The 23671-nt window shown below is 42.8% G+C and overlaps 1 protein-coding gene across 2 annotated transcripts in view; it reads right to left on the reverse strand.

Moving 5' to 3' along the window:
• Positions 1-5011: 5011 nt before the first annotated feature.
• GLRA1 (glycine receptor alpha 1) overlaps positions 5012-23671 on the reverse strand; it is a 91818-nt gene continuing 73158 nt past the window's right edge. Inside the window, exons 8-9 of one of the 2 annotated variants that reach the window (XM_083728744.1) lie at positions 17402-17548; positions 5012-11144 (exon numbers count right to left, since the gene is read on the reverse strand). In XM_083728744.1, coding sequence (XP_083584870.1) covers positions 10854-11144; positions 17402-17548 — 438 coding nt within the window. In that variant the 3' untranslated portion in view covers positions 5012-10853. Of the gene's footprint in view, positions 11169-17401; positions 17549-23671 lie in introns of both variants that reach the window. The other variant, XM_083728743.1, reaches the window with a different exon arrangement.

Below are 23671 nucleotides of genomic sequence, written 5' to 3' on the forward strand. Positions count from 1 at the left end.
GGCAGAGCCAACTCATTCTAGTTTTCTCCCCATCTACCTCCTGAATTAATGCAAGGATGATATGAAGACTGCAAAGGAGGAACGTGACTGGACAAAGACAGATAGGTGGGGAATGACCAAAGCCAAGCTGCGATTGCTTGGGCAGTATTCCATTCACCCTAGTGGAGCAGCCTCTACTGGTTCATTCTCGCTGTTGCAGCAAGGTAGATGACACGGAAAAAGGTTCACTAAGACTGCAATCCTGCATCTGCCTACCTTGGAGCAAGGCTCACTGATCTCAACGGAACTTATATCTGAGCAGATATGTACAGGCTTGTGCTGTTACTAAGATGCCTTCCAGGCCCCAGTACTCCCAACCCCATACTTTTTTGTGTAAGTAGAATTGCAGAATTTTAGAGTCATATAGTCCAATGCTTTGCATTGCAGGAACCACAGCTAAGTGCTGCATAAAGGAGAAACAGGAAAAGGATACGGAGGGGATGGAAGGCAAGTCATTTATGTTTAGGAAATATGGGATTTAACACAGATGTGGGGAGTCATTGGCCCTCCAGCTGTTGATGAACTACAACTCCCACCAGCCCCAGAAATCGTGGCCAATGGTCAGAGCTAATGGGAGTTGTAGTTCAGCAACACCTGGAGGGCCAGAAAGTTCCTGATTCATCTGGAGATGCTTGCCACACAAAATCCAGATATGGGGCAAGTCAGTTGTGGTAAAGGCAGGTTCTGTGACACAGAATTACAGACTCACCCTGCCTGGCGTTATCTGAGTATGTCTACTGCATCACTCTCTTTCCCCTTAGTTTCTTTTGAAACTGGCAGGTAATTCCCCCCCCCCCCGCCTTTCTCAGTTCTTCAGGAGCTACTCAGTCAGAATACTTGCTGTTGTTTAACAAAAAGGGTAGAGCTGCCTGCAAAGGGGAACAGCTACAAAATCAATTCACTGAAGCCAAGTGATTACCGTAGTTTGAAATTGTGAGCCTCTGAGCTGTGCCTGAGTTACTGCTGACGCTGTCCGCAGAGTGCTTTGAAAGTATAGCTTGAGGGGAATATGCCTTGAGCAAAATTGATTCTGTCTGGAGGACAGACAGTGCTATAATAGGCCAGAGCAACAGGGAGAACTTATTTAAGCGAGGAGGGCTGGACACCTTCAATTATTAAGCACAAAGTGTGGCGTTCGCATCAAAATTTGTGTTTTATGTTGCAGTGAATGGCTGTGATCTGCTGTTCTAAGTGGTGTTTTCCTGGATACATGCTGTGCGAGTGTGCACATGCTTCTGCATGAGAGATCTATGCCAAACTGTGAGAGTAATGATATTAACCCCCTCCTATTCTCACGCATGAACATTTGGAAATGGTAATCAACATTTGGGAGTCTATGGCCACCTGTCATGGCCACCAATAAATGCCACCTCTCTTGTCCTACAAGCTTGTCTTCAAAATCTCTTCCTTGAAGTCCTTGGCCACCATCTGATACTGACACCCCACTGACACTAACCCTAAGTACCAGAAACTATTGACACATATTTTTACCCTGTTACTCCTTTCTTTTTCCTCCTTCTGTGGAAATTTAGATTGTGTACGACTGAGCGTTTTTTGTTTTTGTTTCTGCAAAGTGCCATGTACGTTGTGGTGCTATAGAAATAATTCAGTTAATTTGACTCTCTACTTTCATTGAAAGATACAGACAAGATTCTCTAAGTATTCAAGGCCAAGGATGGGGCAGCATTGCCTTAAGCCAGTCTTTCTCAACCTTGGGTGCTCAGATGCGGTTGGACTACCACTCTCATCATTCCTGATTGCTGCCCCTGCTGGCTATGAATGATAGGAGTTGTAGTCCATCAACATCTGGGAACCCAAGGCTGAGAAAGGCTGCCTTAAGCCCTCAAAATTAGTCAGAAAAGCACAGTCTTTCCTTCTGAAATGGGATCTACGTTTTGGATAAAATAACTACATTAGATAACTCTACAGCACACATAAAATGTCATAGATTTCCCCCCAAAAAACACTGCCATTAGTAGATTGAAACTTTGGCTAATTTTTAAAGAAAAATGTTGGTGAGGAAGGAATTTTTTAATGAAGGACTGAAGAGTCTTGACAATATTTGTAGAGGAGATGGAAGATGGTTAGCTTCCCACATGCACAAGCACAATCCTTCCATATTGTGACTGGGCTGGCAGTGTAGACCAGGGGAGGGAGGGCTCCTGTTTACTTGTTAGATCGACTTTGGGTTGTTGTTGTTTTTTACTAGCACACCTATCTGGAAATATTCTGAACCTAGACATTTTATTCAGTATCAGAACTGAACTGAGGCCGCAATCCTATCCCACAAAATTCCACTCCTAGTTAGCTTTCTTCACTTCAGAAGCCTAATTTTGGTGAGGATAGATTGTTGTGCTGCTCATGTTAAAAAATCAGGAGTCAGAAATATTCCAGATCTACAGAAAACCACTCAGAGATCTACCAGTAGATCCCATGAAAAGCAAGAATGTTCTATTGTAACATTATATTTTTTTAAAGAAAAATATTTAAAATAACTCCAATGCTTTTAATGGCAACTCATTATTTTCTGAACGTGGGTGGGTGACAGATTTCTTAACATCTTGTGATGGAAAAGCCTTTCTTTGATCTACAGTAGCGTAAGGTCCAGAAAAGTTCTGGTTTCAATCATACTGTTAGTAATGTTCATTAGAATCTTTGTTTAAAATATTTCTGCTTTTAAGGAGGCCCAGAATATATATATATATTTATATATGGTTCCTGAGAATTATTACTACACACCTGATTTAATTTAAAAAAAAAAACTTTTGAATGAGATTATCTAAACAGGAACCGGACCCAGAATTAGCCCCTATTTGTGTGTGCAGCACCCTTATGTTCATGCAGATAGACTCCTGCAAGGGTAGAGCTACACGTTAAAGCTGGGCCAAATATATGGTAAGGGCTAAAAATCTGTATTATAAATGTCAATAGTGTGCATTTTGAGTCACCACAGATAAATGAAACAAATATGACATTGTCTAGACCGTGAAAAGTGAAATTTAGATCAGGGTGTCAATGTTTCTGTATATGCACTGTAGCCTCCTCTCCTCTACTGCGTGCAGTGCATTTTGCAATCCCATTGCACGTCTACCTCTTGCCCAGGAAAAGCCCTTTTGATAGTGATTTCCTAGGCCTGCAACTTCACATACATATAGCCTCAGACTCCCTCATTTCAGTCAATTGCCAAATATGGCCTACCAGCAATCCTGGTCTTGCTTTAGCTTTGTTCACTTGATTTAAGCAGTTATGTGGTCATCACCAAAACTCTCGCTCCTCAAATCCAAAAGGACTATTCTTAGTATTCAGTCATGACTAAAACCATAAGCAGAGCCCTGCATAATCAGTCCAGAGGCCATCTTCTTCAGCATCCTGATTTCACAGTGACCAAGCACAAGTCTGCAAGCAGAACCTGCCTACAACTGCATTCTCCCCACTTGTGATTTCCAACAACTGGCCTTCAGAGACATATTGTCTCTGACAGTGACAAAGGAGAACACAACCATCATGGTTGGTAGCTTTTAACAGTCTAATTCTCCATGAATTTGACTATGAGCCAATGACCGACTCTGCTGCTTCTTCAACATGTGAAACACTCTTCGTGGAAATTCATACTACTACTGGTATACCGCCAGTGTTATCAGCATTGTTCTTAAAACGTGATCTGTTTGAGGCCTATTGAAGGATGAGTCCTTCTTTCAGCTTTTAAACAGAAGTCGCAGACAGCAAGCCAATGGTTATGCCAGGGACCTGATTAGCAGACAGGAGAAATTTCCTTTCTGTCTGTCTGCCAACAATTTCCATTTGTACCGCCGACTCTTATCTAATTGTTCCCTACCATTTACAGATACAATAAAACAGCTCAGTGAGAAGAGGAAGGTCAATAACGAGTAATGCCATGAAAAAAGGACATGCACAAAAAAAGCTCATTATGGGCTGGAGCTGCTGCGTGTCCTGTCAGCCTCGTCATTAGCTATTTGGAACTCTTTCTGAGGTGAATATAGTCGGGCTGCGCTGAATCACGCATCTGATTTGAATTTCATTGCAGGTTTTTCTAAGCAGAAGAGTGAGATGGGGGCTCAGGCACAGAAGGAATGGCTTTGTGACAGAGCAATGCCAGTTTTTTATGGGTAGTAGAGCTACATGTTTGAGAGTGCTCTCAGCAAAGTATCCTCTGGTGGGCCACCTCCAGCATGGCATCACCCAAGGGGCCCCTTCCCCAACTGTGTGCCCTTCAGATGTTTTGAACTACAATTCTCATCGGCCATGGCTGGGGGAGGCTGCTCTGGGACACTGTGGGAAATTGAAACAATGGTTAGTGCCAGTTGCTTGGGGCCCAAGTCAATAAATAATATGAAGGGGAGGGAAGGGACAGGCTCTATTAGGGTGTTGGAGGGCCTAGTGACTGCCTGAGGATACTGGATATAGATACAGTGGAACCTAGATTTTCGAGCGTCTCACAAGCTGAACAATTTGGAACTCAAATGCCGAAAACCCGGAAGTAATTGCTTCTGTTTTTGAATTTGCCTTGGAAGTTAAATGGCTTCCGAGATACATTTTTCATTTTCCCCCATTGACTTTGCAGCCAGCCCATTGATCTTCAGTTTTTGAATTTTTCGGAAGCCGAACGGTCTTCTGGAATGGATTACGTTTGAAAACTGAGGTTCCACTGTCTAGATAAGAAAGAGGGGGTGGGATGACTTTGTGTGTGTGTGTGTTACAAAACAAACAAATAAACAGGGAAAAGTAAATATAGAGCCTCCACTTTCAGTTCGTAGAGTCGTTTCACAGTTCGTTTACATTCGGTATGAGACACTATTGTCATAGACACTGCGTGGTTGGGAAAGGAGAGGGAAGAGAGAGAGAAAGAGGGAAGGAGAAAGATAGGGAGGGAGAATGATATTTCGTTCCATTGTAGAGAGTTTGTGCAGGGTTTTTGTGTCAGCGTCACGTGGGCAGGTCCTTTGTTTATATATTTATTTATTTTTATTGGCATTACAGGATGGGGGGGGGGCAGGTCCAGAGCTTGGTTGGTTGAGTTCAGTTGTTTGCAGTGTGGTTTGTTTGTTTGTATGTGTGTGGGGTGTGTGTGTTGTTGGATCAGGCTAGCCATATTGATTTGCACACTGTTGGAGGGGGGGATAGGTAATTGTCTTGTTCTGCTGCATATGAGATAAAGGGGAGCCACACTGGGGTGAAGGCGCCCTCCTTTGCTTGTTCCTGTGCTAGTTTAAGTTTGTTGATTAACTTTTCTAGTAGGGCTGTTTCCCGTACATTTTGGTACCAGTGGTCTAAGGAAATAGATGCCAGCCCTGGTGGCGTGAGGGTAGGAAGATGAGCAAAGAATTGAATACTGTTTCCAATGGGACTTGCAATGGCTTTGTTTAGAAAAAGATATGCCCAAACCCCAGAAATGTAAACACTACTGATAAGAGGGAGAGCATGATGGGCCTAGGCTAGAATCCAGGGATGCCTTAATGACTCTAAAAAGGAAAAGGAAAAAAAGACCGCACAATAATTTCTGTCTCAGGGCTAATTGTAATACCCTGAAGGATGACGGATTGCTATAATTATCTTTCAAAATAATGAAGTGGCTTGATAAATGCAGTGGAAACCTTGACTTCTTCCCGTCTACTCTCTTTAGTCAATGGTAAGGGCACCCAAAGAATAGGACTTTGTGCATTGAGGGGCATCTAATCCTGCTACTGTTGAGCAAAGTGGGACAATAATTTTTGGCTAGAATGGAGGCTGTCCAAAAAAGAGGAAGGATTTTTAATAGTAAACAAACAGCAGGTTAGGAAGGATATCTTCCAGTCTAGGCAAAGTTCCCATATAATGGTTGCTTATTTGAATTGGAGAGGATGATCCTGTCTTGGCATAATAACACTGCAAACGACGTGAAATAAAGAAGAAAAACACCTCGATTATAGACACCCGCTTGAGCTGTCACAGTGCAAATAGCGTTTTGGTCCTGGGCACGAATGCGTTAGCTAAAGCAATGCCAGCTTGATGCTCATAATCAAAACTAGTGTGTGATGCTGCATTGATAACAGTGTTCCTGGGCCAGTCTAACAGATCCTGGGAAGCCATGTATAGGTGGAACATAACAACTCTTCTTCATTGGCAGCATCAAGCAAAAACTTTACTGCACATTGACCTGCTCCCTTGGGACCAGCAGCAAGTAGAAGGGTCACTGACTGCTGCTACTCTGGTAAGGGGGCAAGTTTCAGATCCACTGAGACTCTGAAGCCTGATTTTATGTGCACCACCTTCAGGGCATAGGAATGGGATGCAGCATTCAAACTTCTACCTCAATAAAGGATGGGTGAATAGGACCTCCCAAAATTCTCTAAGCTATTTGTAGGTACTAACATTGAGGCATTGGGTGGGGATATTGCCAGATATTCTTTGAGGCTGATAATGGGTAAAATTATCCAACAGGTTTTCCTCCAAAAATTCTCTTCTAAGGAATTTTGTCTCACCTAACGTGGAATGAAATGCTATTGTAAGTTCACATTGGTGAATGGAAGAAAGAAATAGGCTAAGAGGGGAGGATTGGAAGGAGGAGGAGTAAAGGTTACTGCCTCCTTCAAAAGTATTAAAATAAAAGTAAACAATATTAAAATTAGATCCACAGTAGCACCCAAAGTTTGTGGATAGTGAAACTGGGGAGTCATTTGACCAGAACAGTCTCCAAGGAAGATCTGGAATTTTCCACTTTTCTAGGAGTTTGATAAAGCCGCATCCTGCCCTTTTAGGTCCTTTCTAAGAAATTTCAACCTAGCCCAAATCTGAATTGATTAACGAAAAAGTCTTTGATAATGCAGAATGATCTGTCCAGCAGAGATGTGCGATGAGGGGTACTTGTGGGCTTTGGCAAAGGATGGGCAAGTCTGTCCATTCTGGTGAGTCTCAGTTTATCACTTTTCCAATTTTAATTAAGCTTTTTCACATTTCTTCATAGAAATTCATCAGTATTTCAGAGCGAATTTCTCCTAAGAGATTTGTTTGAATGCAATATGCCTCAAATGCACTTTGTGTGTGTGTGCAAGCAAATTGGTCCAATATTATGCATTCTTGTATGTTGCTTTCATTAACACTTTTTAAATGCATACCCCACCCTCGTATATACATTTCTGAATGGATTACTTGGCTGGAGAACTGTACCACAAAATTCAGAGAAGGGCAGATTTTGAAGGATGGCTGTGTTTTGGCCTGAGTCAGGGGTGCCAACTTGAATAAAATATTGTGGGGGCCCAGGTAAGCCCCACCCTACATAACTGATCATGTGACGCAGTGCACACACACTATTTGAATGGGAATGCCCATCAACTTTTTTTGGGGGGGGCAGTCCCTTCAAATATTTTATTTTGGAGACCGAAGCCCCACGACCCCTGGGAGTAGGTTTCTATGGCCTGAGTAATGCTCTGGGAAGTGTGAATTGGGTATCTCTTTGAGATGTGAACTGAACTGAATTGCTCCCATATCCCTAGCTTTGGCTATATTGAAACAGGATGCCTTCTGCAATGTGATGCTACTAATCCAAGGGCATTTGCATAAGTGACATTCAGAAAGTCTTTTGGTCTAGAATGCTGAAGTTGCTTACACAGACAAGGGAGCCATTAAGAAAAAGGAAAGGGCATCCTTCTCAGGGGAGGTCTGGCATGAGTAGAGATTTTACAAAATGAAACAGGTCTGTGAAAAGGAAGCAACATACTATAGTACCCCACCATGCCCAAAATAAATGCGGGGGGTTTGGGTGGGGTGGCAGAACTCTAAGAAAAGATAATGACTAGTCAAAGAATAGGATTTAGCGATTCTTTGCCCTTCCGTCAAGCCATCAGAGTCACACCTGAGAAAAATTGGCTCGGTAAAGAGAAACCCAGTCAAGCAAGTCTGAACGGAGAGCAGGCAGGTAGCCATTGCTTCATGTGTCTTGGTTTGTAGTGTCTGTGCCAAGGTGAACATCAACTCCAGTTCACATGAGAAAGAATAAACGGTGGGGGAGGAACCAAGGGATTTTGTTTTTGTGTCGCACGTGTGCGAGAAGCTGTAGCTGTAGCTGTACACACTGCCCTCATGTCAGAGAGAGGAAGAAGGAGAACTCCATCTGCACACAGACTCCAGACAACAACCAGGGGGCGAGCAGGCTTCCTGAGCCCAGAGCTTCTGCAATGTGCTGCAGCAGATTCAGCAAGCAACCTCAACGCCAGTGGCAATTGTGGGCTGTAGACAAGACTCTGAGTGCAGCCCTTTGCATGGTAACAGCAGCTCAGCTATAATGCTTTGGATTTCAAAGGGACATGTTTATGTTTGTGTGCACATGTGTACATGCTTTCTTTGGGAAGACAGCTTTCTGAATGAAGAGGAAGGAAAGAACAGCCTGCCACCAGGCTTTCAGGGAGGCCTGCAAATGCCCTGGGTTTCCCTTATAATCTACCCCTCCTGCATAGAACGGCATTTCCCACCAGACACTTTCAAGCCACGGGGCCCATTCCAGCATTTAATTGCTCTTTGAGTAAGAGGGCATCAGCGGGTCTTCCTCACCCCATTTTGCCTTTGCCATGAGAAAAATAAGAAAATACAAAGTGCTTGATTTTGCCACATCATGACCTCTTCCAGCCTCGCAATAATATATGCTTATGGGAAGGAGCTTTCTGGGTAAAGGCTGTAATTTCTCAGCAATTTCAGCTATGCTTTAATAAAGCTATGCTTTACTTGTGCGCTACTCAGGTTTCCTGGGTCTCTTCCTTACACATCCCGTGTGTGGCAGACTTGACCCCGTGTGTAAGATGCCTCTAGGAGCAGCTCCATGTGTTAAGTTAGCTGTGGGGAAAACCAGCCTTGCGCTCGAGTTTCCTGCATGTGTCTGCACATGTAAGCACATCAGTGAACCCTCGCTGGATCCAAGTTGCACATATGTGTCAATGATGGCCATGCTTTATGCTTTTGCTACAGGGGACATCAATGCAAGAAAGAGACTGGCGTTGTCTACTACAGCAATTGAAAGGTGGAGAACTCCCCTGGTTTGGGCTATTCTTCTTTGCCAATACAGGGCCAACACTGAATGCGAATTGATTGTCCGCTGAACCTGCTCACTGAATCTTTTTTTCATGTTAACTTTCTAAAGTGCAAGAAAAGGGGAAATTAATCCAAAAGCAGCAAGCTTGTGTCTGGAAGATCTGTACTGAAGGACACTGTATCTCTATCCTTCCTCTTCTCTTTCACCCGTCCTCACCTCAAACACTGACTAAACATTCAGCTGCCTCAAAGGGCTCCTCACTGCCAGTTTTAACCTCCCCTGTGGAGCTGGTCACCCCCCCCCCCCAGTCCATGTAAATGTGCATGGCCTTTTCTTCTTCTCTGCAACGTAGCAGTGATGGAAGCCATACGGGGAGTTAAGAGAAGAAATGCACAAATGGAAATCTCGTTCGTGTCTTGCTAGCCATGAAAGCTAAATGCAGCACCAAAGAGTTACAAAAATATAGTTGGGCTAGCAATCCCACTGGAAAATTACTAATGCTATGAAATGTCAAAAAATAATGGTCATCTTTTCTGTATAGATATATATCATTCTTTCCCATAGCCCACCCCAGGTGTACCAATTAAAATTAATTTTCTGTTACTTCTATTTACACACACACACACCACACACACACACCTTCTTTCCTGTAGTGCAGAATACCTTCCTTATGTGGGTTCATTTTAAAGCCTTAGCTTTTCACAGTAACAATTTGCTTTTGTTATTTAAAGAAACATGGCGAGCGTCTTAAGATTAATGGGTTTTGTTTTTTTTAAAAAAACCCACATTGCATCATGACTCCATGATCACACTGAGGTGAATCTCGCTGAAGCTATGAGTTGTGACTGAGTGTCTTTGTCCCCAAAACACAACTCCTACCTCTTGCAATTTAAGAATTGGAGGCACAACCAGCTTCTCACTGAAATCTATGGACACATCTCCAAAAGGATGTTCAAGGATGTAAGTTACAATTTTAGATTTAATGCCATGAATTTGCACCACTCTCTGAAAGGATATAGGACTGTTATCTAGCTATCAATATATATCTATATAATATAGGTTCTTTTTTCTTGGATCATAAAACGATTGCTTTCTAATATGCAACTTTGGCACTCCTCAATCTCTCCCAGTGGACCCTGACTCTTCCTTTCTTTTCTTTTTTTAACAAATCCCCTGGCCCAACTCATTCCATCTTCAAACCATACACGAACAACATGGGGCAGTATACAGTATATGACTTTTTTCTCTTTTGCTTGTCTTTTTTTTGTCTTTTTTTGCTTTTTTTGCGTGCTTGCTTAGAAACCGGTATGGCCTTACAGAGCAAGAGTCTGGTTTAAGCGTAATTGCAATCCTCTTTGCACATGGAATCATGAATCATTCCATCGGCTTTAGAATCTAAGCTGTTAATAGGCTAAAAAAGGATTTATTTTTGCATTATAATTAAGCATGAATATATATTTAATATATTACACTGCTTGGACTGCCGCCGTAGCAATCCTAAACTTCCCAGTGCTGTAAAACAACTTGCCCCTCCCGTAATCTTACCCCACTCTAGTTTTCGAAAGCTTTCTTCCCACTGCCCACCCCCCCGTAATATTCCTCAGTTCATATATTTTGTTTTAAAAGTCACCCACTTTGTTTTTGTTTTTTAAAATAGATATTGCCACATTCTTAAATTCATGCATCACTGCATTGCTATTGCACGTAGTGTGTATAGAGTAACCATCTGTCTTGCCTTTAACCACCATCCATCCTCATCTTCTTGGAATTCCACCTACGAACCTTGCACCCCAGCTCATGGCTTGTGGACATCTTCCCTTCGGACGATCTTGTAGATGATCCAGTAGAAAATGTTGAAGATGAGGAAAGCCATGGGGAAGCCGATCCGCGAGATCTTATCTATCTTCTTGGCCCGCTGGACGAAGAGCTTGCGCATCTCGGCGTCAGACTTTGAAGGGGGCGGTGCTGGGTTGGCTGTGTTGTTGTTGTTGGCTCCCTTGACCGAGATGCCGTCTTTGGCCTGAAGGCAGGCGGGCCCCATCCCGTAGGCCGAAAAGTTGAACCTGCCTTCTCCGGTGTCGTCCTCCTGAAATATATTAAACATAGGGCTCTACTTACAAATAAGATATAGACAGTGCACCCTTGCTATAAGGCTCTCCTACCACAGCTCCAAAGTCCCTGGGACAGGTCCCTCTTGTGAGGCCTTGCTCAAGTTGGGCAACCCCCTCTTGGAGAGACCAGCCTTATAGATGGGTGCAGTACAATGCACAGATGCAAAGCAGGGGATCCATTGGAAAGTGGGTTGACCTGCCTTTCCTTCGGGAACCATTCCTTGTCCTCAACAAGATATCCCCTGTTTTGCTTCTGCCCCTCCTCCCCATCCATACCTTCTTTATTCTTGGCTTGCCCAGAAGGAGTGGGCTCCATGTAACTCATATAGCAAAAGTGGTTCCATGTGGATTTCTACCGAGTTACATGGACTTTGAGCAGAAAAGGCTCGTCCTTTAAAAGATACTTGCGTATAGCATCAGTTTTGATGGCCGATGCTCCTCTCTGTCCCTTTGGGGCTTTCCCTTTCCACTCTGTTTCCTCCCCCAGTCTCTTGCAGAGATCCTCAAGGTCATAGAGGCACAGCTACAGGCTCAAACTGGGCTGACAGTCATCGCAAGGGATTCTGGGACTGGGTTCTGCCGGCTTGTGGGAATGTGAGTGGAGCTCACGGCATCCTCACTAAACTTAAGAACCCAATAAAGAATATTTTATGCTTCTATGAGCTGGAGAAAGGCTACATTCAGACTGACCTGCCTATTTTCGAAAGAGTTCGTTTTTTTTAAATAATAATAATAATAATAATAATAATAATAATAATAATAAATAAAGATAGTGAGACATCACCTACAGGATGTATGAATATATCTTATACTGTAAACTGCCCTATGCTCCTCAGACGAATTTAATACCATATTGGCCTGAATATAATTCTCACTCCCCCCCCCCAAACTCCGACCGTTAAAAGTTAAAGTGCGGCTTAAATTTGTGACCTTACAAAAATTGGCCTTTATCATATTGCTGCTGAAACAGATATCTGGTAAAATGGAACGGGTGTGAGTGCCTCCGGAATTTTAAGGGAGTGGCTTATATTTGGGCCAATACGGTAAATTAAATAAATAAGAATTCTTGTCGGGGCCAGGAAAAGAAGCCAAATAACTGATGGCCTTTAATTCAGAATATGAAGCAGCTGTGATGATGCTCTGAACACAAAGGTCATTTAGCAATTCCACGAGCTCCTGGCCTAGATATTAGCATATAGAAGCCTCTGTTTTTCAAGCTTTCTTAAATATCAGTACACACAGAGTAGGGCATCCAGTTTAAGACTCTGCATTCAATATCATGGGTGAAGCAGGACCTTTCCAAGTTATATGCTGGGAAGCAGCTGGAGGAAAAGGTATGGTGAAATTTGCCATCAGTTAACCTATGGACTTTAATTTAGACCAAGTTCCCTATGCATGGCTTTTCCTTTTCCTGTCTTTGCAGAGTATCTTTTAAGAGCGGCCTTGCATGGTATGGATGAATTGTACCGCCACAAGTTCACAGCAAGGAAGTATGAATGGAGTTGAGAGCGCTTTGGCAAATCTGAGCAAGTAATACTGAATGAAGTTTTGCTTCGTCTGGAGTTCGCTGCCAGGCATATGACTTACCTATGGAACCGTTTAGTCTCAGGAACAGGTTGGATCTGTAAGCGCATCATCCCTGTTTCCCTTTCCTCCCCCCTCCCTCCCTGGGGATAGCACTGGCTCTCTACAGTCAACACCAAAAGCATGGGGTCTCTTCCTTAGCTACCTGCTCTCTGTTCACAATGTCTCCTTTTACACCTTGAACTGACACCATGCAAGAGGCTGGTTTTGATGTTTCCAGTGCACTTTCTCAGCTATGAAATGTTCTAAAGGTGGTATTCAAAGAGTTATCCTGTTGAGGTTTTTTTTTTAACTTTTTCCAGACTCCCTTCACTCCCATGCGCAGAAATAACACAAAGTGCTTTGGAAAGTGTGGGTTTCAAAAGCAAAGGGAACTGCTGTGCAAGTTGATTAAAAAAAAAGTCCAACACCGTATGGATGTGCAGCACTAGGCGAGGGAAGAAAATCTCTGAAATGTCCCTGTCTTTTCCCCTTTGCTATCTGGAGGTTTTGCTCCCTCCTGGGCTCATTTCCTGTTTTCATTTTTAAAAAACCACTAACAGCTTCATATATTGACAATTTTATTACTGGCTTGCCTTAGAATCACAGACTTGGAAGGTACCACAAAGGTCCTTTAGTCCAACCCTCTTTTTGCCCAACGTTGGGCTTGAACCCATGACCCTGAGATTAAGAGTCTCATGCTCTAGCAACTGAGCTATCCCAGCTCATTGTATCTTTGCATTTGGTTTGCAGGTTTGTGGCACTTTTTATTGTTTTAGTAGGTTTGTGGGGATTTCCTTTCCCCACAAATGAATCATTCTTGTGCTTTGTGGCCTCCTTGATCCTCTTGTTTAACCATGCTGGCATTCAACATCCAGATGGTCCAAAGAATGTATCCTGATGAAAAAAATATTCCCAGGGTCTAAGAAAGCCCCCCTTTCTTACCCTCTCATCCTTCTTCCTGGGGAAAGAGAGAAAAGGGGAGGTGATCTTATGCTGGTTTAATGGATGAAAGGAGAGAGATAGGAAAGATCACAGCATTAGCCTGCCAAGAACAGCTGCTCTCAGTGCTAGCCAATGTTCTGCACTGCGTTTAGGTGCTGCCTGCTTTCAAGTACTTTAATAGATCTGATTGCTACTCCCCCCTGGGGAGTTTCCATGCATGCATAATATTTGTCCTCAATTAGAACCAAGATAAAAGGAAGTCAGGAGTTCATAGAACTATTATTTCTACAGTTTTGGCACTAAACTATAAAAAGAGATTCCAATTTATTTAATAGGCAGATTTAGGTTATGGTGACACAGGCAAATGTGGGTTATCAAGTTATTAAATGGAATTTGCTATTTTAATTTACGTGATAGATGAAGCGTTGAAAATTACCACCCAGTTAAAAGAGAAGGGGCGAGTTAAGAATTGGGACGGGAGGCAGTCTTTTAACCTCAAGATGACTTGGGGGCTTTTCAAAGGTGTTTTTTTTTTAAAAAAATGTGCTGTCTGCCTATCTTTCTATTTTAAAAATAATAATAAAAAAGAATAAAATCTTGCTCTGGCCAGGAGGTGGCAGCAATGTGAAGCAAGAAACTTATCTGTATCCCAAGAGTCACATTCTGCATTTTAGCCATACCACAAAGATAGGCTTCTGAAACTCACGGGGGTAGAAGCTCAGCTCTAAGGACTTAGAAAAGTCTATGTGGAAACGGTGGGTATATTTACATTTGGGAAGGTAAAATTGAAGCCCATTGTAATATTAAACTCCCACGCACCTAGTCATCCCACTAGCCAGTTTTGATATTTTTCAAAGAAAAAGCAGCCAGGAGATCTGGTACAACTGCTTTCTCTCTCGCCTCCCTGCCTGCCTGCCCGCCATGTCCAGTGTTCTGGCACAAGATTCAGGAGACTAAGTGTACAGACTGATATTAAATCTCCACCTTATTCAGAAAGAAGAAAGAGAGAAAGAAAAAGGAAGAGACAGAGGGAGGAAGAAAAGAAAAGAAAAGAAAACAAAGAAAAGAAAAGAGGCAAGCCTCAAGATGGTAATGAAAAGTAACAGAACTTTAATGAAATGATAACTCAAATTAATTGTCCCTGTGCATTTTGATTGAAATATTCCTTGAGGAAGAAGAATGGTTGAATTATATTTGAGAGAAAAATACCAGAAAAATAACATTGTTCAACTTTCCATTTCATTACAAGTTCCCTTTATTTCTCAGTATCATTTTCAGGCTAGCCTCTTTCTTTTCTTTCTCTTTTGTAGTTCCAGCCAACCTTTCTCCCTCTGCAGAAAGGCGACAGGCCGCCAGAAAAAAGAAGAAGCAAAGTACCTTCACAGAATTTTTGTGGCCAAATAGTAGATTCCCACTCTTTTCCAGCTGCTCAGTGGGCTATTTATTCCCTCTTCTCCATTTGCTTTTGGCTGTTATGAAGTCAGCCTCACAAACCCACCATGAGTGAGGCAGGCAAACAAACAAATAGCAAATGGCTGGAGTGGTAGCAGGAACACGTCAAGAAGCTGCCTTATGCTGAGAGTCACACCCTTGGTCCAGTGTTGGCATCCATCTGCCTTGAGACGATAGAGTGTGCCTCCAGGAGAAAGAAAAACAACTAGAGAATCACAGCGCCTCCTGTAGCTGCAGAGACTGGTAACTCATAACTGCTGCCTCCTGTGTTACTTTTGCTGTGTTAGCAGCACCAAAGTGACCTCTCCAGGGTGCAAACATGGGCAGTGTGTATGGAGGTCCTGGGCTGCCCAGACAACAAGAACCCTCTCTCGGCTTCGCTGATGTGGACCAAAGGAAAGCAGAGCAATATATTTGGCACCATCTTGCAGAAACTGGCTTCTTGATTGTTGAACCCACTCTTGGTTTCCTCCGCTTAATCCGCCAGAGCCCCTAGCTAGCTCACTAGTATCTGCACTGCCTAGGAGCAGTCCTGTGGAATTTCAGGCAGCGAATGTTCCAGGCCCTACTTACAGATGCTGGGGACTGAATTGTCTCTGTGTAAAGCAGGTGCTCTGCTACTGAGTTACGACCCTTTCCCACAAGCTGTCTCCTGCAAAATACTTTGCAAGTTACCGGAGCCCAAGGGCTAATGACAATATAAAGAGGAAGCTCTGCGCACAGCTCTAGCTTCTATGAAGCCCAAAGAGGAGGTCTAAATCCAATCCTTTTTCATTTACCTCCCCTGCAGCCCTCTCTGGTAAAGCCTGAACAAGACTACAAAGCACCTGTTTCAAGCTGGTTGGAAACCTGAACAAGAAGAGTTTGGATTTGATATCCCGCCTTTCACTCCCTTTAAGGAGTCTCAAAGCGGCTAACAATCTCCTTTCCCTTCCTCCCCCACAACAAACACTCTGGGGGGTGAGTGGGGCTGAGAGACGTCAGAGAAGCATGACTAGCCCAAGGTCACCCAGCAGCTGCAGGTGGAGGAGCCGAGACGCAAACCCGGTTTACCAGATTACGAGTCTATCGCTCTTAACCACTACACCACACTGGCGTAGAACTACAGCATGCTAAGGGCTGGGGGATATACTGCAACGTTCTGCTGTAGTCTCCACTTGCTGTTTTTGTCTCATATATGTCTTGCCCCATCAAAACATTTCTTTGGAGTAGGTTCAGAGTTGGGGAGGCACAAGGAGGCCTACCAGGTTCACCTTACTCAGCTTGAGGCCAGTCACTGACAAAGCGCATCCATACAGCTTAGCATCATTACAGATGGCCAGTCAACCTCTGCTTAAAAACCCTCCTTCCTTGGAGGTTTTGAAGCAGAGGTTGGCTGGTCATCTGTTCTGGATGCTTCAGTTGAGATCCCTGGACTGCAAGGGGTTGGACTGGATGACCCTTGGGGGTTCCCCCCCAACTCTATGATTCTATCATTCGGCAAACCCAACAGGGAGCTTGACTGGTGAGAGAGTTTGTTCTACTTACCTTTATATGGGAAACTGGCTACTTCAGCAGTGCAGTTCTGAGACCATTCCTCGCCTCCCAACCCAGCTAAAGAAAGCAGCATGGACCCATGAATGATATTGCAGCACGTGAAGCAATGCGGACAGCATGACCGGGAGAGCTGCAGTTACAGGCACAGGCTCTTTGAATCGGTAGAGTTAACTTTTTGCAAAACTGGGAGAGCAAGCTGAATGTCAGAGAAGCAGCTACTGCACTGGCCTTCTGTTTTGGTAGTTTCCCATCCATTCTCAAATGCTTCTCCCAAGCCACCTTAATTATGGGCCAGGTTTCACCCTTTACACAGTGGGCAGCTTTATAATTCCAATAACGGTGACCTTTGGCGAGCAGCACAGCATTTGAAGGGAAGGTGTTTGCCTGCAAACCAGGGCCACCCAGATGTCTTTGGGCTACAGCTTCTGCCATCTTTGGCCATGTTGGCTGGAACTGATGGGAGATGGAGTGAAATAGATGACTACATCTGCCCATCATGCACCAGAGAGCATTGATTGGCTGTAGCTCCTGGCCCCTTCCAAACGATATGCAAATCTCCCTTTCAAATATGGCTGCCGGGCTCGTCTTATTGGCTCATCGCCGACGTGCTCCAATCTTGCCTGCCCAAATGAAATGGTCTCCAGTGCCCATTCTCGATCAGGCCAGCCTTGCCCCAGGACCCGTCCATTTCAGCTGTGCTCTTCTACACGGCTGCGTCGGCTCGCGTATCGCTTACCTTATGGTGCCGCCTTCTCCTTCTAAACCTGAGCAGTTCCTTGTGCTGCCGGGACACAAAGTTGACAGCGGCATACTCCAGCAGAGCCGAGAAGACAAACAGCAAGCACACAGCCATCCATATATCAATGGCCTTCACATAGGACACCTGGGGGAGAAGAGAGGATGAGGTTGGCAACTGGAGCCAGGCGCTCTCCAGCCAGGTAGACCGGCAAGCCTAGCAAAGTCTGCTCCAAGTTAGCCAGCTGGGTTGGTTCGGTTGCATCGCTCTCTGCTTAAGGGAGGGCCAAAGCTAGCATAAATGCCCAGCCACTTTCAACATTCCCAATATTTGTTGATTCATTTCCCCTAGTACCCATTCTCTAGTACAACTAAAAGCCAATCTACACATTCTGCTAACCACATAGCTTTGCCTTTAATTGTAGGAAGAGGTGGGTTTTTCCCCAAAGCACTAATATTCAGGTTTTTTTTTGTGGGGAGGTGAATCTGGATTGAGACTCTAGTCGAAGGAATGGGTTGGGGGCTTTAATCTTTCAAGACCTTCCATAATGCAGACCTCTGTTGCTCCTGTTCAGCACACCTGCAATTTGCATTGGACCCCCCCCCCCGCCGCATTTGCTTTTCTGGAAACTCCTCCCCCTATGCAAATTGCAGGCATGCCCTCCTACAATCTGGATCAGGTCCATAGGGAGGAGTAATGGGTTAAAGCCATTACTTGCTTATTAGGATCCTAATTTGTAACAACTCAACCATGCATACAGACTGGCAACTTGTGTAACCAGTCACAGATATTGAAATAGCCAAAGATTCTTCCCATGTCTCCTCCTCGTTCCACTACCCTGCCTTTCCTTTACTATCTCCCTTGGTGGGCCTGTTTTCTGTATTGTCAATCCCACAGGGTGGAGATCCATCTTCTTCATGCAGTGCTAGGTGGGTGGCCCTATAATGTATTTATTTATTTACCAGAATGGATATAGTGCTTGCTTCATAGAAGCCCTTTAAGCAGTTTACGAAGGAATATAAAACATGTTAAACATCATACAGTGGTACCTCGGTTTATGAACTTAATCTGTCCGTTCTTAAACCAAAGCCATTCTTAAACCGAGGTGTGCTTTCCCTAATGAGGCCTCCCACCGCCGGTGCCCTTACACCGTTCAGATTCCGTTCTTAGACTAAGGTAAAGTTCTCAACCCAGGACACTACTTTCAGTTTTGTAGAGTTTGTAAACTGAATCGTTCATAAACAGGACTGTTCTTAAACTGAGGTACCACTGTATTTGGTTGGTACATAATATAAAGCCTGGTAACACACACACACACACACACACACACACACACACTCTTAATATGTCAATGGAAATGGACTTCCCACTCCTGTATTTTGTCTTACAATAAGTTGCCCCATGCATTTCAAAGAGATTTTCATCTCATACCCCATTTCACCCAGAATACCTGTCTTAGTTTACTTAAGACAACTGTATCCTACTGTCTTACACACCATTCTTCAGGCATTGAGAAATCCTCCAGTATTTACAGTCCATTTATCTCACTGTCTTATAGAACAAGATTCTGCCCTTTTCTTTGGATCATGTGTGGGGAACCTTTGACCCGCCAGTCGTTGCTGAACCACAACTCCCATTAGCTCTGGCCATTGGCCCTTCTTCCTGAGGCTGATGGGAGTTGTAGTTCAGCAACACCTGTGGAGGCTAATGGTTCCCCACATTCACTTTAGGCACTATCCCTTTTTTTTAAAATAAATTTTTATTAAGATTTTTAAACATAAATGCAAATATGATAAACAATGTAACATATATCATAACATAATTTCTTAACTTCTTTGGACTCCCTCACGTCTTCCGCTCCCACTTACATCATTGTCAATTCTTGCCCGCAATTTATCATCTTGTTTACATTCTTATGTCCCATTCATTTAGAATATAATCTAATAGTTCTCCCAAAGATTTATGATTTTTCCTCAATCTCACTTATCATCTCAATTGCATCTAATTTAGTGGTGGTCAATTGTTTATGATCTAGCCTCCATCTTAACATTCAGCCAGATTACAGTGCTTTTTAAAATAAATCTTAAATTTCTTCCAATCTTCTTCAACCTTCTCTTCTCCCAGGTCTCGGATTCTGCCGGTCATCTCGGCTAGTTCCATATAGTCTATCAGTTGCATCTGCCACTCTTCCAGTGTGGGTAGATCTTGAGTTTTCCAGTGCTTAGCGATAAGTATCCTTGCTGCCGTTGTTGCATACATAAAAAATGTTCGATCCTTCTTTAACACCTTCTGGTCGACAATACCCAGAAGGAAGGCCTCTGGTTTCTTAGTAAAGGTATACTTAAATACCTTTTTCAGCTCATTATATATCATTTCCCAGAAGGCCTTCACTCTAGGGCAAGTCCACCAGAGGTGAAAGAATGTTCCATCATTTTCTTTACATTTCCAACATTTGTTATCAGACAAATGGTATATTTTGGCAAGTTTAACTGGGGTCATGTACCATCTATATATCATTTTCATTACATTTTCCTTCAAAGCATTACATGCAGTGAAGTTCAGCCCGTTGGTCCACAACCTTTCCCAGTCCTCAAACATAATATTATGCCCTATGTCCTGTGGCACTATCCCTTTTAATATTGGTGAGACAAATATCTCAGGGTCTAAACACAATCTTTCTACCCAATCAGAATGGATAACTTTTGACCTTTGCTTGCAGTCTCCTAGTACACACACACGTCCATGCACAGTGGGCAAAGTCCCCTCTTCCCCTTTGACAGAGAGCGAATGAGTTTGAAACATTACTCCAGGGTTTAGACAGCACTGAGATAGAAAGGAACATAGGAAGCTGCCTTGTACAGTCATACCTCATGTTACGTTTGCTTCATGTTATGTTTTTTCAGGTTGCGTCCTGTGGCGACCCGGAAGTACCGGAAAGGGTTACTTCTGGGTTTCGCCACTTGCGCATGCGCAGAAGTGCTAAATCATGCTTCGTGCATGTGCACAAGCACCAAATCGCACTGCGCACCTGTGCACATACAGTGCTTCAGGTCGCAGGCTTTTCATGTGAACAAGCCTTCGGAATGGATCCCATTCGCAACCAGAGGTACCACTGTATTGAGTTGGACAATTGGTCCATTTAGCTCAGGTTGTTTCAGAGTAGTGACATTCCCAGAACTATGCCAGAGATGCTGGGGTCTGAACCGCAGGCCTGTTGCATACAGAGTAGATGCTTTGCCACTGAAGCATCACAATTTTCCTGCAATACAGAACCTACTGTATATTTATCAAGTTTCCCCCATGAATAATTCCATTCTTCCCCAGAAATTTCCATTTGTAAGTTTGTTGCCTATTTTCTCTGCATATGCTGGGTTCTGCTTTTTTAAATATGCAACAACAGAGCAAGTGCTTCCTTTGACTTTTTAACTTGCCTTTTATGGGCCCAACCATTTGCCCCTCTAAGGCCAGTACTGCCCACAATGACTGGCATCATCTCTCTAGGGTTTCAGACAGTGGACATTCCCAGGAGATGCCAGGTATCAAACATGGGATCTTCTGCATGCAATACTGATGCTCTACTGCTACTGCTGAGCTACCAGTGCTATGTCCTTCAATTGTTCTTCTCTCATCAGTCCTGGTTGAAAGAGAGCGACTGATTTGTACATGCTCTATTGTACACAATGTTGCTCTTACATGGCTCATATTCTGTTGAACCTATTGAAAGGATTTTATCTTTTATCCAATCTTTAAACCATGGGGTATTCATGGATTGTAATAGCCTATCTGCCCTTCTTTATTGAACTTGGGGTCAAAAGGAAGTGAAGCTATAGGGGATCGTGCTGGTGTTTCCTAAATTTGTCTTGGGATATGATGGATGGCACTAAATAGATAATAAACAATGAGCCAGACAGTCATTTATGTCTGGCTGGAAGCAGGAATTTAATAGGAGGGTAGAATCTCAAGCCTATAATGATGGTGAGATTTCTCACGAGAGAACCATAACTTTCCTTTGAGAAGATGGTGTGGTTGATGCATCTTCCTTTTTTAAAAAAACTTTATTGAAATCCATGTATATCATACACGTTCTTGAATAGTGCTAATCATCATCATCATCATCATCTTAAATAATTTTACTGTTAAATATTAATTTAAACTTATAAGTGCTCTTTCCTCATATTTTCTAAGCAAAAATAAACCAAAGTAGAATCAAGTAAACTAAACCATATTAAAATAGACTTCCCATCATTTCCCGATGTACATAACATTTACAATATTGAATGTACTTATACTTACTACCTTACTCTTAATATATTTTCTAATACTTTCTTATATCGGACCATTTTTCCTTATTTATTAATATTTGATTTACACAAGGGTCATTCAAATGCTGCCATAGACATTATATCGTTATTATATTTTTGTAAGTATTTCTTAAACATATCCCATTTTTGAGTAAATGAATGTTTTGTATTTCCCCTTAACCTATTTGTCAATTGAGCCATTTCTCTTTGATTTTTTAAAAATGTATTTTGTGTCTATGTAAATCATTGTCTTTATTTCTCTAGGAAACTCAGATGACTGTGTGGGTTTTTTCTTTCGTTCTCCAGATGGTCTCCCTAGCAAGGGAATGGACAAACCCAGTCAGCTTCAGTGATCTTATATATATTCCCTTAAAGCAATCAGGATTAAAAGTCCCATGCTGAATGTTACTGTTAGAATTCCTGCTCCATGATTGCAGTCGTGGGATTTTTGTCTGTCACATGATGGTATATGTTTTGACTCCACAAAGTGGGAAGTGACAGAGCCAGGATGTTTGGATTACTTGGTTCTGTGAAGTGGGACTATTATCCTTTGTTCTTTCTCTCTGCTGTCTGATGCTAAAGAGAGAGGGAGCCATGTTGCAGTGCTCCGTGTGTGTTTATATGTAAATAAAGTAGATTAGCCAAAATGCTGAGTTGCTGAGGTCTGTTACACAAACTACGAAGACTCTGCGGATCCCTAAGTGTGCCGGTATCTGTTGGCATCGGTTGCTGTGATGTTCGGGCTGAAGAAAGCTTTTGAAGCTCCCGAAAGAATGACCAGGAGGGAGAGAATATGCCAGTCAGGCATGTGTCTCTACCAGGGTCCTACTCGAGAGTAAGACGAGCTCCTGACAGTTACTTCTCTGATCACTCTTCACTTTACCCTGTAACTCAGTCACTGTAAGGGCATCACTTAATGTCAAGGTGCTTCATCTCAGCTCATTTGATCACTACACATATTTGGGTGAAGCAAAATCCCAACGGACTTTTTTTTTCTTGAAAGAAAAAGAAAAGACACTTCAGAAGGGGATGATTTGGATCAGAGAAGCCAAAGAGGAAGGAGTACTTAATCCTGCTCTGATAATTTCTCTGCTCTAAATTGCCCCCCCCCTTCCACCAGCTGCTTTCCTCCCCACAGAATTTCACATCTAGGAAGGTAAAGATGCATTTGGAACACTTGTGGGTGTATTGTGCAACGAGAGAAAGCAGCGTGCAAACTGGCAGGGGGGAGAGTTAGGTTAAGCCCACCAGCCTCAATTTCTCCACCCAAAATGATTCTCTCCCCAGATCAGCTTTTCTTTCAAACGGGTTTTATTACGTGCATTTGAAAGCAAGGTTTAGTTCAGCCCTAAGAAATGATCCTTTCAATAGGATCCCTTAAACGTGAAATGTAGCTATTACCTGGCTGGCTACTGTCAACAAGAGTTAAATTAGTTCTGCTTTAATGTCTTCTTTTTATTATTATGATTACCATTAATTAATTAATCCATACTAATAATTTTTGACAGTTAATTCACAAGCTGCAATTCATAAGGACAGCTTAAGAGGGGAGAAAACAAGACCATGATATGGTGATAACCAATATATAATGTGTGAATCACTAAACTTCAAGTCATTAATATTATATATTTTCTTCTAGGACTAGAGTAAGTCTTCTTGTATAATCTAATTAAAGTGGGTATTCTATAAATGTATATATTTTAAATATACAGCTTTCAAAAAATAATAATTTTATTTTTTTGTTCCTTACCTACTCTGAATCTAATTAAATGCATAAGTACCACTGCTTAAGTATTCCATGGTCTTTTTAGCTGATTCTCTATCTGAGGATCTTCTCGGTTTTTCCCATTTATTTGCAGTCACAATTCATGCTGCAATTATCATATTATTAACCTGTTCTTGGTTGTTTCCAGGGACCACATCTTCATTATATTATCAAAAGCTTACTGGAGAGACAGGTAATACACAA

This window comes from Podarcis gaigeae, assembly GCF_964106915.1.
Source record: "Podarcis gaigeae genome assembly, chromosome: 2".
NCBI classification, from domain to species: Eukaryota; Metazoa; Chordata; class Lepidosauria; order Squamata; family Lacertidae; genus Podarcis; species Podarcis gaigeae.